At 41.2% G+C, this 14,411-nt stretch overlaps 2 protein-coding genes and 1 long non-coding RNA gene across 5 annotated transcripts in view; 2 read left to right on the plus strand and 1 right to left on the minus strand.

The window, feature by feature from the left end:
- Nucleotides 1–65: 65 nt before the first annotated feature.
- On the plus strand, nt 66–7,131 carry LOC138067620 (uncharacterized). The gene is made up of 2 exons (XR_011141826.1): nt 66–481; nt 7,072–7,131. It is a non-coding gene; the product is annotated as an uncharacterized lncRNA (long non-coding RNA).
- On the minus strand, nt 5,066–11,823 carry NDUFB3 (NADH:ubiquinone oxidoreductase subunit B3). 3 transcript variants are annotated; one of them, XM_068948182.1, is made up of 4 exons: nt 11,467–11,570; nt 9,611–9,681; nt 7,865–8,006; nt 5,066–5,333 (listed from the first exon to the last, which is right to left on the minus strand). In XM_068948182.1, exons 3-4 carry the CDS (start codon nt 8,002–8,004, stop codon nt 5,177–5,179), a joined length of 297 nt encoding a protein of 98 aa, XP_068804283.1. In that variant the 5' UTR covers nt 8,005–8,006; nt 9,611–9,681; nt 11,467–11,570; the 3' UTR covers nt 5,066–5,176. The 3 variants fall into 3 exon arrangements, with proteins under 3 accessions (XP_068804283.1, XP_068804282.1, XP_068804284.1); XM_068948181.1 differs by lacking the exon at nt 9,611–9,681 and having other exon boundaries at nt 11,467–11,823; XM_068948183.1 differs by lacking the exon at nt 9,611–9,681 and having other exon boundaries at nt 11,463–11,592.
- ORC2 (origin recognition complex subunit 2) overlaps nt 11,813–14,411 on the plus strand; it is an 86,973-nt gene continuing 84,374 nt past the window's right edge. The window contains exons 1-2 of the mRNA XM_068948184.1: nt 11,813–11,870; nt 12,400–12,483. The gene's annotated coding sequence lies outside the window, so the exon portion shown is untranslated. The remainder of the gene's footprint in view (nt 11,871–12,399; nt 12,484–14,411) is intronic.

Raw genomic sequence — 14,411 nt, forward strand, 5'->3', positions numbered from 1 at the left:
CACAAAATGGCGGCCGGGGCGGCGGCGGGAGCGAGGCGTCCACCCGCGCGCGATCCACAGCGCCACCTGAGGGGGCCGTTTGCGCACAAAATGGCGGCGCGCCCGCCTCAGGGCTGTGCGGAGCGGGGCCCTGGGGGGGAGAAAGGGCGGGAAAAGGGGGCCGAGAGGGCAGCGTGGGGCCGCTGGGCCCTTCTGAGAGGGCAGAGAAGGAGGGGGTGAGGACGGTGCTGTCCTATCAGTGAGATGGGCGCGTTTTTGTGTGTCTTGGGGGCTTCAGCTTGGAGGCCCAGAAAGGGAAGGCTGGGAATCGCATTGATAGGTAGCAGTACACACAGACATGCGTACATAATCTACGTGCATGTAGGCTGCAGGCTTCCTAAGCCGGTTTTCAGACGACGAAGGCCCACCTCAGGAGCCGCTGAGTGGCAGATCCAGCAGTTGTGCAGTGCAGCAGGCTCTTCCGTTGAGCGAATGCAGACTGGTGAGCGCAGGGCACGTATGGCGGGGCGTTTTGGTGGGGGGTTACGCAGCAACAAATCTTTCCTGCGTTCCTCTCTTGTTGTACCCCTCTGAACTCATTCACGGCGAGGATAATGATTGTACAGGCACGTGAGAGTGTTGAGCTTCCGTTTGTTGTGTAATCTTCAATACTTCTGCCCTGTGCTGCTGTTCCCATGGTATACCTGGCAAGTCCCATCAAGTGACTTAGTGTGAGGCATTAGTGTCACAGCTGGAGCTGCTCTCTCTAAATCTAAAATTCTGGCCTGTTTTTGTCAACTGAACTAGACAGAAGCCTCATCCACCATGTATGGTGAATTTGGATGCAATAGATAGAAAATCTTCAAGAAAAAAGGACTTTGAAGTATTTACAACCCAGCAAACCGTTGTATGTGCTGCTAAAATGGAGCAGTTGAAGCATGGTTTTCTCTGGAATAATGCTCAGTTGTTTAAAAAAAAAAAAATAACGTACTCCTTGGAACAGCAGAGGAAAAACTCAGGGAGGCAGAAAGTAATTTTGCCTGAACTAGAATTTGGTCAGATTCCAATTGACTGTTTTGTGCTCTGAAAAAGTACCTCGATTCTTACTGACCTGGTATGGTTAGGCTCTTGCCTCAGTATCTGTCATTACAGGGTAGTAAGGGTATTGCAGTGTCCCTGCTGCCAAGCCTGTAGCCATAGCTGATTGAGAATGAAAAGGGCTGCCCACTGAATCTCTTCTCACAATCTCTCCTTGGACCTATTCCGTACAAATGCATAAGGCTAACAGAAGAGGTTATATATATATAATGAGATAGTATGGCTGCAGCCTTATGAAAGAAAAGAAGAACCTGCTTTTTGCAAAAATGACCATACAAATAGTCACATTCACCTACATTCACATTCATAATTAACATTCACCACATCCATTGCCAAAGAGATTGACTTACTATTTTGTTTACTTTTTCCACTTTTTCCTTCACTTTCTTAATTCTTATATGCTTATGAAGCTGCTTTTGCATATTTATAGGCAATATTTATGAGCTGTGTACAAGTTTTTTGAAGGGGGGGTGTCCAAGTTTCTAAGTTGAAATACTACATTGTCTTCTCCGATTGGTTCTCATGTCCTAGAACTGCAAATCAGTATGAGTGCAGAGCAGAGAGCGTTCTAGTAAGATTAGATAGGATTGAGAAGAGATGGTCCTATTTTGCTGTGATTTAGAGAGCTTTGGATTTATATCTCTGCCTCGAATTGGATTTCTCTCCATCTACTTTCATAACAGGTTGGGGCTATTTTGTAGATTGTCCTAGTTAAGTAAAACAAAAAAAAAATTCCATGTATCTAAAAGTCAGATTTTGTATGATCAAGGTGAGTGCGTTACATCTGTTTATATAAGTGGTGTTGCTAATATCATTCATTACATGTCATAGTTCCTTATTTTAAAAAAAGGAGCTAATTCAGTAGGAGAAGTGTTGTTTGGTTTTTTTGTTGGCCTACAACTGAGGACAGAAAAGGTATAGGAAACAAACATAGAAGACTAGTCTGGAGGATGATACAAATTTAGAATTTTATACTGAATGATGTAAAATTTTACAGTTGCTGTCAGCAAAAATAATAAATCACGAATATCTCTTGAGATGATGCAGATAGCTTTGTGAAGCACAGGTGAAAATCCTATGACCATCATCAGTGTTTTTCAAAACTTACTTACAGAATGAGCTTCCTGATTGTGCCATTACCATCATATGTTCTTCACCTGGAGGTGGCCACTGCTGTTTGTGACCCTGTTCTTTGCTCTGTAAAATAATCTTATGTGTGCTGGTAGGAAGCCTGCTTTAATTTTAGGACATTCATTGCTATGGTTACAGTGAAGACAGGTTTGGTACTTATTATCCTATTACATAGGAAATACTCCATTACCAGGAAGGATTAGTATTATTTTAGTAAATGTGAAATAAAAATCTTTTATATAAGAGTATTGTGTGTATAAGGAGTATTACATGCTACATCTGTTTTAGGGAATGAATGAAGACACGTTTTGATATTCCCTAATACTGCCAAGGCAAGTTCACCATAAATTTAGGCAGCCATTGATGGCAGTGGCTGAAATACTTTCTGGTAATTAAATCACTGAATGACACCTTCTTAATCTATAAATTAATGAGTTTCACCTAAACCAGTCCAGTTTTAACTAACAGCGAATATGCCCAATATACTACTACGGTGTGGAATGTTCATAAGGCTGATTCCTATGATCTTCCCTATACACAGCAGCATTTAAACATGAATATATGGAAGAACTGTATAAAATTGAGGTGACTTGCTTGTGTGCAAATTTTCTGGAAACTCTGGCTGAAATGAGTGAAGATGTGTAAGATTTCAACAGACTGATTCTTAACTTTCTTCATGTACTGTAATTGCCAACAAACCAGAATCTGGATAAACAAAGCTAACTGTTTTTTAAAAAATTGAGGAATGCATTAGGTTATATATCAATCAAGCTACGTTTCTGTATGCATATCTTACATCTTTTGGTCCAAGCAAAGTGAATAACATACCAATATTATGTATGCTGAAAATAGGAGTACAGTAAGTTTTTCTCATATGTGTTTTTCTGCTAAGTTTGAAAAGAATGTGTGAATCTCTCTTCAGGTAGCGTAAATGACAAAATTCTGTTTAAAAAAAATAGAACTATATTTAGTCATACCAATGAAGCTGCAGGCTTGTATCATTTTAAAAGACTAATTCTATAGGAGTCTGTGGCAACTTTACTGCAGACTCTGAAGCATTTTAAAAAAAAACAAAATAAAACAGCATGCATATAGAAGAACATGAAAACAAGGTTTCCAACTGGAAACTAAATGAAACAGCAACTATTGATCAAGGTTATGTTAAGGTTTATGCTTCTGGAAAAGTTGCAATAGGGTTGGGGGGCAGGTAACCAGTCAAATCAGCGTGCACACATACACAAGTCAGGGACACCATATTATAACTATAAAGGGCAGAAGTGAGCAGCACATACCTGAAGTGCAAGTTTCATCGATACCACTTGTAATGCCAGCTCTGCTAATCATGTGCTTCTGAACCACCACCGAAAGTTGAGCTTTCTTAATCCTTTTAATCTTAGACCTGGTTAGAACAAGCAGTGAATACTAGCCTTTGCAAATGCATATTCAGGGCAGGACTGCCTAAGGGATAATGTAGAAATGTTTTGTTGCAACAAACCTTACACAGTATGTTCGTGATTTGTTTTTCATGGAATGATGCAATAGCATAGGGATACTTGAGAAAGAATTAAGCAAGAAAACCAATTTAGTAAAACAGCTGTTTGTCCAATGAACAATGCCTTAGGCAACGTCATGCAGAGATGTAGAATTCTGTAGGAGTGCAGCTGTACTGTTCAGTAGTTTTATTGCCTCCAAAAATAAAACTCTGCTATAGCCTCACTGAAAGACTGTGCACTCTCTCTCTCTATATATAGAGAGAGAGGGAGGCATTTTACCCTCCTTTTTTTTTTTTATTTTTATTTTTTAAGAGCTGCAGTTGTTCTTGTAAAGCTGCAATTACAACTTCAAGGTACTCTACAGTTCTTCTACACTGGAAGTATACAACGTAATTGTCTAGTGGTATTTGAAGTTTACTTTTCTCTTGTCTGATTTTTGCTCTTCAGTTCACACAGATATGCTATGTCTGGATTGAAAACTGAGATATGGTAGCCTCCTTAGCTTATGTAACTAATGGCATAAAGATTTACAATATGATGTTTGGCTAGTTCTACTTTATAGCTCTGGAGAGCATGTATGCTGCCAACAGGCCCCCTTTTACTACTTTTTTCACTGTTGGCATTCTTAAGGCACTCTAGAAGCAGGTAATTTGAGGAAATATGTAAAACTTAACCCAAATTATAAAGAGGCTAGCTATGAAAATTCTGTACTATCACAAATTTGGTTAAATTCTACACCAGGGCAAGGAAGAATCAACTAATTTTTTTTTTTTTTTTTACTTTTTGCTAAAAATATACTCAGGTATATTGGAATTTGTATTAGGGTGAGGTACAGTTAAGGCTGAGTGAAACATGCTACTTTGCTTAATAAATGTGGCAGCAATGGGAATTTTAATTTCTGGATATTACACTGAGAGCAGATTATTTTGGTGCATGGGGTCTGCCAAACCAGTAAACACTTTAATAGGGTTAATTGTAAGCTTTAGTGTTTTCATATACTTTAAAGCAGTTTTTTTAAGCTTTATTGTAATGTTTCTCTTTATTATCCATTCTTACATGTCTCAAGAAGTTATACTTTTAAGAAATGGCAAACAGTTCATTGCCACTTACCAACAAATAACTTACTGTTATTAAACCTGTAATCAATACAGTACTATTTTTCTTAAAAACACCACACTTTTACAATCTGATTCAACAGACTGTTGACAGGGCTTGAAAGAGCCTACTTTTGTCTGTAGTTTAAAGGGAGGTACAGCATACGTATATCTTGGTTTTTCTCTAGTCTGAAGTCAGGTTTGGATTTAGGAATCGCTAAAGGTTACTTTTAATCCTTCCACAAACATATAATAAAGTCAAAAGAAACATGCTTTTGTCTGTGATGGACAGACTTTAATATATTTAGTATAGGTATAGAATGAGCAGCAAGCTGTTGTACATTTTAGTTTAGAAACAATTAAGCTCTCAATACTTGATCTTCAGTGATGACCTCCATTCTTCTTCGGGGGAAACATTACATACTCAATACCAAGAGCTATGACAAAAGCTGCAAATCCCCACTTGAATCCTTTAGTAAGTACTTCTGTTAAGGTGACAGGTTTTGCAAAGCCACCCATAAACCTCCAGGCTTCATTACTAGGAGAAAGACAACCAAAGAATAAAACAAGATCAATGGAGGCACTGTGATTAAATATCAGCAGGAATATCAGGGTGAGGAGGGGACTGGAGAGGTTTCAAGCAGATATACCTTGAGACTATAACATTTCTATAGTTAAAGTAACAGGAGTTGCCACAAGTAGGAAGGATCTGAACTGTAACCCTTTGTGCACATCATGTTAGCTACAAGTAACCCTTGTAAACAGCATCTTCTGGTAACAGAATCACCACCCCAAATTTGTTATGTAACTGTTATTACTCTGTGTTTGTAAGAAAAACAGAACACATGAGTACATGCAAGGGATAGGGTAACTACAAGGGCTAGCCATTACGCTAGACGGTATCTAGCATAGTTGAATCTTAAAGTTTTTCCATCCACTGAAAACTTATCCCGGTGTCAGATGTTTTCTGGCTTACAACAGGTTAGTTAAGTGTCAGGTAGGGCCAAAAAAGCCTCCTAAAAGCGGTTTTAAAAGGCTGAAGAGATGACCTTTGGCTAAAAAGATACAGAATATTTACAAAGCTGACAGTGTCTTATGTCACTGTGTTGCACCTACTTTATTAATGAGGTGTTAGTCATTGCTGTAACTGACTACAAGAGTTTACATGTACAAGTGTTTAAATATAAAGCTCTTAGTACAGGGAAAAAACATTTGCAGAGAAACAAGAAAATCGGATCCATCATTCCAGCAGGAGATACATTCTTAACAAGGGGGTCAAGTTCTGATTAGCATGTTCACAGATCATACTCCTGTGCAGATGGTTTCTGTGACTCAAGATGAAGGCATGTTAGCATAGAAGAGCATCTTCTAGTTCCTAGTGTAGGATACTTGTTGATAAGGCTTAGGTTTGCAAATACAACATCTTTCACGCAGCTTATTCTGTATGGAATATGTACATGAATGTACATTTGCTGTAAAGGTAGAAAGTTGATCCCGTGCTAGAAGGAACTTAATACATTAATAAAGGAGGACGCCCTAAAGAGGGTTACTATTTCAAGATTTCTAGTGTGAGATATTTCTAATGTGGTCTTCCTTCAGATTATTGAAACAAATAACTTGATACTTTAATTTCTCCTTTATAAAGGAAGATTGGCATGCACTAGTATTCAAAGCTTGTCCTTCTATGGAACTGAAATATTACTTCACATACATTTTGCATTAGGCAAAGCTTAGGAGGAATTATCTCATGCTTTAGGAGTTGCACTTTGTTCTTAATTTCAACTCCTCATGAAATTGGCTCAATTCCTTCCTTTCACTAGGGAAAGATTAATTTTTCATCTAGGAGGGGGAACAAACAGGACACAAGTTCTTTTCCAGTTTGCTCTTTTGCAGCACTTTGAGCAGTGTACTTGGATGTGTACGCACCAAAAGTCATAGATTAATTTACACTAAATTTATTATATTAAACTGTGTCCACTTTTTTCTGGGAGTAAGCCTAATACTTGCTGAAGACGATTAGTTTTATCTGAAGCATGGGAAGAAAAACTGTCGAAGGCTGCTCGTGTTCCACAGAACAAGAGGCAACATACCTGAAACAGGTGCCAGGAAAGTTTGGTAGTAGCTGATAATCCTAAGAGCTCATACCTCAAGTGACTCTTGGCATCATTAAAACCATATGCTCTACTCTATGTTTACAGCCTTAAACTGTTTCAAAGGAAGGGAAAAGTGCTTTCAATGCCAAACCCCTCACAGATTGCATTTTTCTATTCTTGTAGGGATTTGAAGCAAGAGCAAACAGGTGAAACCTTTTCTGTGAAAGCTCCTGGAATAGCTGCTGGTGCAGCTTTTCTCTTACAGAAGGACTGGGCTATACAGCACAAGACATTTAATGTTCCTATTCTGCAAGGTTAAAGAGTACTAGAGCAAGGTATTACATAATTCATGCTGGGAGGAAGTATGTTAAGGCCCTTTTCTAACAGCTGCCTAAATAGTCCAGAGTTGCTCTGGGGAAGAAAGGAGGTATTAACTGTAGAACAGGACAACTTAAGAGATAAAAACCTAATCTTCCATGACTTAGTTCACCCTATTTTCCAAGTTACATTCATTGCTTAGCCAAAAGAAAGGCAGAGCTGAATCGAGTTCCACATCATATACTACTACATTTCTTCATTTCAAATAAAGGCCTCCATTGTATATGAATACTCCTACTCCTATTCAGAACGTCAATATACGTTCCACTGACTTGAGCAAGATCTGAGCACGCAATCTCTTTGCTGAAAACGGACATTCTCATGTGCAAGACCTGACATTACTTAACTGTTTTGGTCATTGTGCCTGATTGGTATCGTCACAAAACATCACAAAGTACAAGCGTGCCTTGCAAAATGCAAAGGCTGGTCAAGGTAATGCAACGGTACTAACTTCCGTACGAAAAAGTAAACAAAAACCTAACTAAAACATGCTAGATAAATTTTCCCAGTTTTTACTAAAGAAAGAATCCTCCGCAGTGACAAGTTTCGGCTGATGCTACAGGACTATCAAGATTGTTTTTGAGGCTCTTGCACTTACCGAGCCCATGGATCCCTCAGACCCCGCCTAGCCAGCCTTTCCTGGACTTGTTCTAGCGGTGTACCTTCTATCTTCCATTGCCTGTAGTCAGGGAGTTCCATTTTGCCATGGCCATGGCCGTGTTCATTTCCGTGCCCCATACCTACAAGAAAAGATAAAGAACTTTTATTTCTCAGAGAGTATCAGCTTATTTTCACACACTTCCAAAGACCAGTATCCTGTACAGGAAGAACAGGGAGGTTACAGTCAATAACTGTAACATTGCACGTGAAGCATCTTCTACAGCATAACTGTGCATGTAAGAACAGAAAACAAAGAGGCTGAAGACTTCATGCTGCATTTCAGAAGTTGGTGATGAAGCACAAAAAGGCAAACTGTGCCATGTTGTATTAATTATTTCTCATTAACAGCAGTTAGCTAATTTGTCTGACGCTCTACATGTTTGGTTTACTTAATATCCGTGTGCCAAAAGGTGACTGCTGTAACGGATAATCATTGCAAAAGAATTAACAGCATTATGTTATTTACAGAAAAATGTGATTTTTTTGTTACTAATAAAGACCATCACTATGGACTTTAAAATATACAGCTGAATATAATACAAACATTGCCCAGGAATGTGAAGAATCCATGTGTAATTTAAGCACAGAAAAGCAAACAGCTCAGGACACTAACATAATAGTTCATCCAAATTTGGTATCATAGTGTCTTTGTAATCCTTTTCACAGATGACTGATCTTGAAGACATATTAGACTGTGTAAACATTTCTGAAGTGTGGTTTAAATATTCCACACTGGACTTTTTTTTTGGTATGTCAGTTAAGGATCAGCACTACAAGTTTTTCCTGAGACTAAGCCAATAAAATATTCTTATTTGAATCATTAGAATTTAAACACAGTCCCATGGCTTGAAAAATATCAGACTGACTTCATAACTACAATTTGCTACTTAGAATACAAAAATCAATATATTCTAAAGCTAATGCTCTAGCTTCGCGTTTAGAAAATATTGTGCTACAGTTTATCACAATTCCTTTAAACATCTGGAATTACTCAATAAAATTTAATTGAATATACACTAACTGGTCATAGTTCAATTTCAAATTCAAAATAAAAATGTAGTCAGGGAAGATCCAGATGTAAATAGCAAAGAATAGGGCATTATGGCAGACATTAAAATCCTTATCCAACAGTAGTTTATTAAAAACATTTATGATACAAAGATGCACATATGACAAATACTAAAAACATGCAAAACTACTAGCTTTTTAAACCAACCATATTAAAAACTTGGAAGATTTTCACATAATAATAATAACAAACAGATTTTTAATATTTTTGTCACAATCTCTGTAGTGATAAAAGTTTGGTCAGATCTACTTAGAGAAGAAAATACAAATGCAGACATTCCTAATTTAATTAAAGGGAACATACTGAAGAAAAAAGTGGTACACACCTTAAGCACACTAGTTAAAATGGCTAAGTGTTGCATTTGATAAGGTTGGGAACTATCTAGATTTATTTTAATCTTAGCCTAGACGAAATAGGGAAGACCAAAGTGAGCTACATAGTTAAGCTAGACAGAAGCTATGTTAACTTCTCATTGACATCATGATTTTCCACTGTTGAGATAAACAGGAAATCACTGCCTTAAATCTTAAGAGGCTGAAGTTTGCTACCCCTACAAAGTTTTAAATACTGTGTGTGAATAACACAGGGCAGTATTTATTGTTACTGCAGTGGTACCTGTTTTGTGGCTCAACAAAGTGAGTCTTCAGTGCTGCTAGTGAAAGTAGTCTATCACAGGCCCTATAATACTGAACAAAAAAATTAACTGGTGAGATCAACTAAACTTTGGAATAAGAATTCCATTAGCATTACTACGTTGTTGACTCAGAACAATTGGACAACACTATAGCCACTGCATTTTTCAGAATCTAGAAATGCACAAGTCTGTTGACCTTTACAGTGTATTCATGCTTCCTTCTTTCTAAATTTGATTTCCAAGGAGGGGAGACTGGTTAGTTAAGGACTGTGAAAGCGAAGGCATTTAATTTAAGTTTTAGGTGCATTGGTTCTAGCACATGAGAGACATCAGCTGCATTTTGCTTGTTTGTGTATGAGTTCTAAAGAAACATAAAAACGTGCAAAACATCTTTATATGCCATTAGGGTGAACCAGGAATAATAATAACTTGTTCATACCAAAGTAGGTTAATAATGCCATAGTGAAAGCCTTTCGAAGCCCTGATTTAAATGACAGTTTGATTTTCAGGACAGAAGCAAGCTATTTGATAATCTAAAACAGGCATGTTTTAGACAAGTTATCGCCTTGTAAGTCACCACTAACATTACATTCATGAAGCAGTTGTATAAGTTTTCTTACATTGAATAATATTAGGAAAAACTTTTTTTTCAATGTCCATAAATGCACCTCAGCAGCACTAGGGCCCATCATTTTTCAAGCTCTCCAGGGTACATCCAGAAGGTTTGAGATCAGTTTGAAAATGTCTAATTTAGATAAATTACCTTTTAACGTCACACTTTAAAATCTTCTAATATGAAGATACTTAGAATTAGAATACTTAGAATCAAACCCACAAGGTTTGATTAATTAAACATTTTTTCATTATTCTGGCTACAGATACTGATTTCCCCAGCGTCATAACCCATCTGACCATTTAATTCACTGAAAAAAGCAGAGCTATGATAACCAAGCTCCAAGGGAAAACAGGTGTATATTAAAGAGCTGGCTCCTCAGCTCCTTTGTAAGTTGCCACCTTTTACATCAAACACAATTGTGGCCGTAAAAGGTACAGGACAAATCAGTAAGGAAGGGGATGCACCTTACTAGTTCTTTCACAGGGCTGGGAAATCCATGTTTTATTTAGATACGTTTGTAAGAATACTAAGCAAATATCAAGATCCTTATTTTAAAAAGTGATCAAGGTGGATAGGAAGATGAACAGAGACCTTTTCAGTGAGATGGGAAAGGCTGGAAGAAAATGATGATGACTTCACAGTCTCTATTTTTACAAAGCACCTGAAAGTTCTTTCAGCCAGAATTTCCCATTTTAACACACATCTGGTAGCAAAGAACAGATTCACCGTTCTTAATTTTTAGAGAACTATCGGGAATATAACATCGCTCCGAACACAGCCTCAAAGGTCTTCGCTCTTGAAAGCCGCGGGGGCAAGGAAGGAGAATTGTCTTGGAGCAGGAAACCTGAACGAGAGCTCTAACAGAGTATGTCATTACTCCAAAAGCCAAAAATCAAACCCGTCTCCACCCTAGCGTAAAAAAACGGAGGCGCCTCTCCTAGCACTATCTGCCTTTCTACTAGAAACGGTTTTCACGCGCGTAGACGCGCTTTAACGCGCACAGCCAGCCAGCTGCACTGCAGCACCGGGCGGGCACTCGCCGCCACCAGAAACAAACTATTAACGCCTCTGCGGAACGGGGCCGAGAGGCGCCACCGGCACGGCACGGCACGGCACGGCACGGCACGGCACGGCACGGCACGGCGGCTCCCCGGGTGGCGGGGGGACCCCCCTCCGGGGTCGGGCCGGCCCGCCCACCCCCACCGAGGACCCGCTACCTGCCTGCTCCGCGACCCTCCTTCAGGACACAACCGCCGCCTGGAAGCGGAAGTCGGGCTGTGGGACGGCCTCTGCGGGAAGCACAGCCCGCTACGAAGGTTCCGGGCAGCTCCCGTTCTGCCCCCTCGAGCTCCCTCCCGGTGCCGTGGCGAAGGCGCCGAGGCCTCCTCCCGCCGCTCTTCCCTGCCGGCGGCACTCCCGGCGCCGCCGCGGCTTGACGAGACGGGTCGCGGAACGACCTGGAGCGACACCGCCGACCCCGGCGGAGGCCTGTGGGGGGGGGGGAAACGGAGGAAGAACGGCCAATCAGCGCGGTGCTTGTTGGGGGCGGGCGCGACCCAATGGGCGGGTGCGTTGTTGAGCTGTGGGGCTGGCAGTGGCTGGAGGTGGCAGTGGAGGAGAAGAGGGTGAGGGGGCGGCGGTAATAGCAGTCGGTACCGGCGCTGTTGGGTGGCGGCTGGGGCTGGGGCTGGTTCGGCGGCAAGGGTCCCACGGCCCCAACGCTCACACACGCACCGGTTGGCCGTTGCCGGGTGCGCGAGCGGGGACGGAAGCCCGCAGGGTCTGCGCCTGCGGGGGTGCGAGCCGCTGGCGCCCCCTCCCCCCCCCCCCCGCCAACCGCCACGCACACGTCAGCGCCGCGCGCCCCCACCGGCGCCGCCTCGGGCCCGGGCTCCTCCTCGCCGCCGCTCGCCGGAGCGGGGGGCGGCCGGCTCGGTGCCACCTCCCCGCGCGCGGCTGCTCCCCGGGCGCCGCCGAAGGGCGCGGGGCCGCCCGGGCTGGCGGCGGGGAGCAGCCCCGTGGCCGCCGCTTATGTAACCGCCGGGCCGCGCGCGCGCCCCCGGCCCTGCCCCGGGGCCCGGGAGGAGAAGCTGTGGGGGAAAGGGGAGCCGCTAGGCGCCCGGCTGGTGTCAGGAAAAAGCTTTTGTTTTTCAGCGGGCGGCTCTTGCGGGAGCACCGCTGTTTGTTTCCACAGGGAAAGAGAAGAGGCATCCTGAAATCCTGGAGCGGCACTGGCAGGTAAGGGGCAGTTCAGGGTGTTCTCGGGGCCCTGGCGGCAGTTCTTGGGGACTGCTTCCCTAGAGAGATTGTTGCTTTGTTCCGTTGGGTGCCTGTCTCTGGGAGCTCGCTAGCGGTTTGTATGCCGTGAATATATAACTATGAAGCGTTTATTGCATTAATATCTGAATAATTATTTGTTGCGCTCCTCAAGGTTGAGCGTATCCCTTTATTTGGAAAGAAACTGGTAAATGTTAACCAGTAAGTCAGTGACTTACAAACACTTAAATCATTCCTCAACTGTAGAGCATACCATAGTGCTGTTTCTTTATGGCAGAAAACAAACTCTAGGGTTATCATTTTTGTTGCTTTTAGGGACTGAGAATAAATACAGGTTTATAGTATGATGCTAGCAGAAGTCTGGAACAGATTTTAGTTCGTTTTTAAATCTTGATGCAAAACTGCTTTTGTGTGTCAAGGTTTTTTATGGGTATATTCATACAGCATGAGAAGACTTCCAGGAGGAACGCTATTATCATGTTATCAGCAGTGAAACTGTTCTGAATAGAGAGCCATCTGTTTAATCCAGGCTGCCTCTGTCTGGTTTCAGCATTGAATGTTTTTCACTGAGATAAAATCTGCAAGATGCAGAGCAGTCTCTTCTGCTCTGTGGATGCAATATCAGGGTGAAAGGAGACACATGTTTACTTTACTGTAATTTGGGTGGGGTCAAACGGGGGACTGTGTGAGGAAGAGCTGTTTATTTGATATCTACCTGGGAGTTAAATATCCATCCTCTGGAGAGTGAAGTTCTTTCAGATACCTGTAAAATATTTCTTGCTTCTTTTGGCTGAAAGTTATTGGGTACTTGTTTAGAGTCCAGTGTTGTTAAGGAATGTTGATATTTTCCTCAGAAAATTTTTTCAATGGTCTACAAGCATGTTGGATACCAGACGTGTTGGTCTTTGTTTTTGAAGGAAAAAAATATGAGGTCCTGGTTTTATTTGATCTTTTTTTTTGTATTTTTCTTCACAGTACTTTAAAACATGGCTTGATGATCTGTGCATGAAGCCATAGTTTCATGTTTACATTCCTAGCTAAGTCAGTAATGCTCAGCAGCGATCACATAATTTTGACTTTGTGTGACCTAGTGTGATAAAACAGAATTATAGCAGATGATTATACTTAGCAATTGTTCATCTTCAAACATGCTATCAATTTCACAGTTTAACAAGGTTCTGGGTAGCTGTTCCCCCTCTTGTCCCAAGTACATTAAAACTGTGTGTGTAGTTGACAGATTTGCTCCACTGTGCAGGTGCTTAATGTTTTGCTTCCTAAATTACCTTTCTCTTCAGTGTGGACTCTATGTTTCTTTTTCTTTCCAAGATAGAAGACTGAAAATATGAAGGATGTGATGTTTTAGGGATACAGGAAGCTTTTTTGAAGCTGCAGCTTCACCAAATGGATAAATATCCAGTCTGGATAAATTCCAAGGGTGCTTGCTGTCTTGCTATATAGCCTGTTTTTTAGAAACAGACTTCACCATAGTTACTTATTTTTCCAGGCTAAACTACTGTAATATGCACAAAGAGCTAAAACAACAAAAAGATGTTTTCACCTAGTTCAGAATATACGGGATGCCTTTTAGGAAGGTAAGGTTATTGAGACTCCATATACAAATAATCAGTACTTCTTATGGTTTATACAGTAGCTTTTTTTTTTTTCTGTGCTATTCATGATGATGATAATTATTGGAAAGATTTATGTTCTAGGAGATGGGTATGTTCCCATGTACCCAGCCTTGCAAGTTATATTTAGCTGGAATTCCTGATTATGTTTACTAAGGTTGGGGGAAGGTGGCAGAGCTTTCTTGGTAGCTTATATGTGTCCTAGGTTAACAGGTTGCAGGATACGTGATTGTTACTGCTCTTCTCAGCCTGTGCATAGTA

The sequence above is a fragment of the Struthio camelus genome, chromosome 6 (genome assembly GCF_040807025.1).
Source record: "Struthio camelus isolate bStrCam1 chromosome 6, bStrCam1.hap1, whole genome shotgun sequence".
In the NCBI taxonomy this organism is placed as follows: Eukaryota; Metazoa; Chordata; class Aves; order Struthioniformes; family Struthionidae; genus Struthio; species Struthio camelus.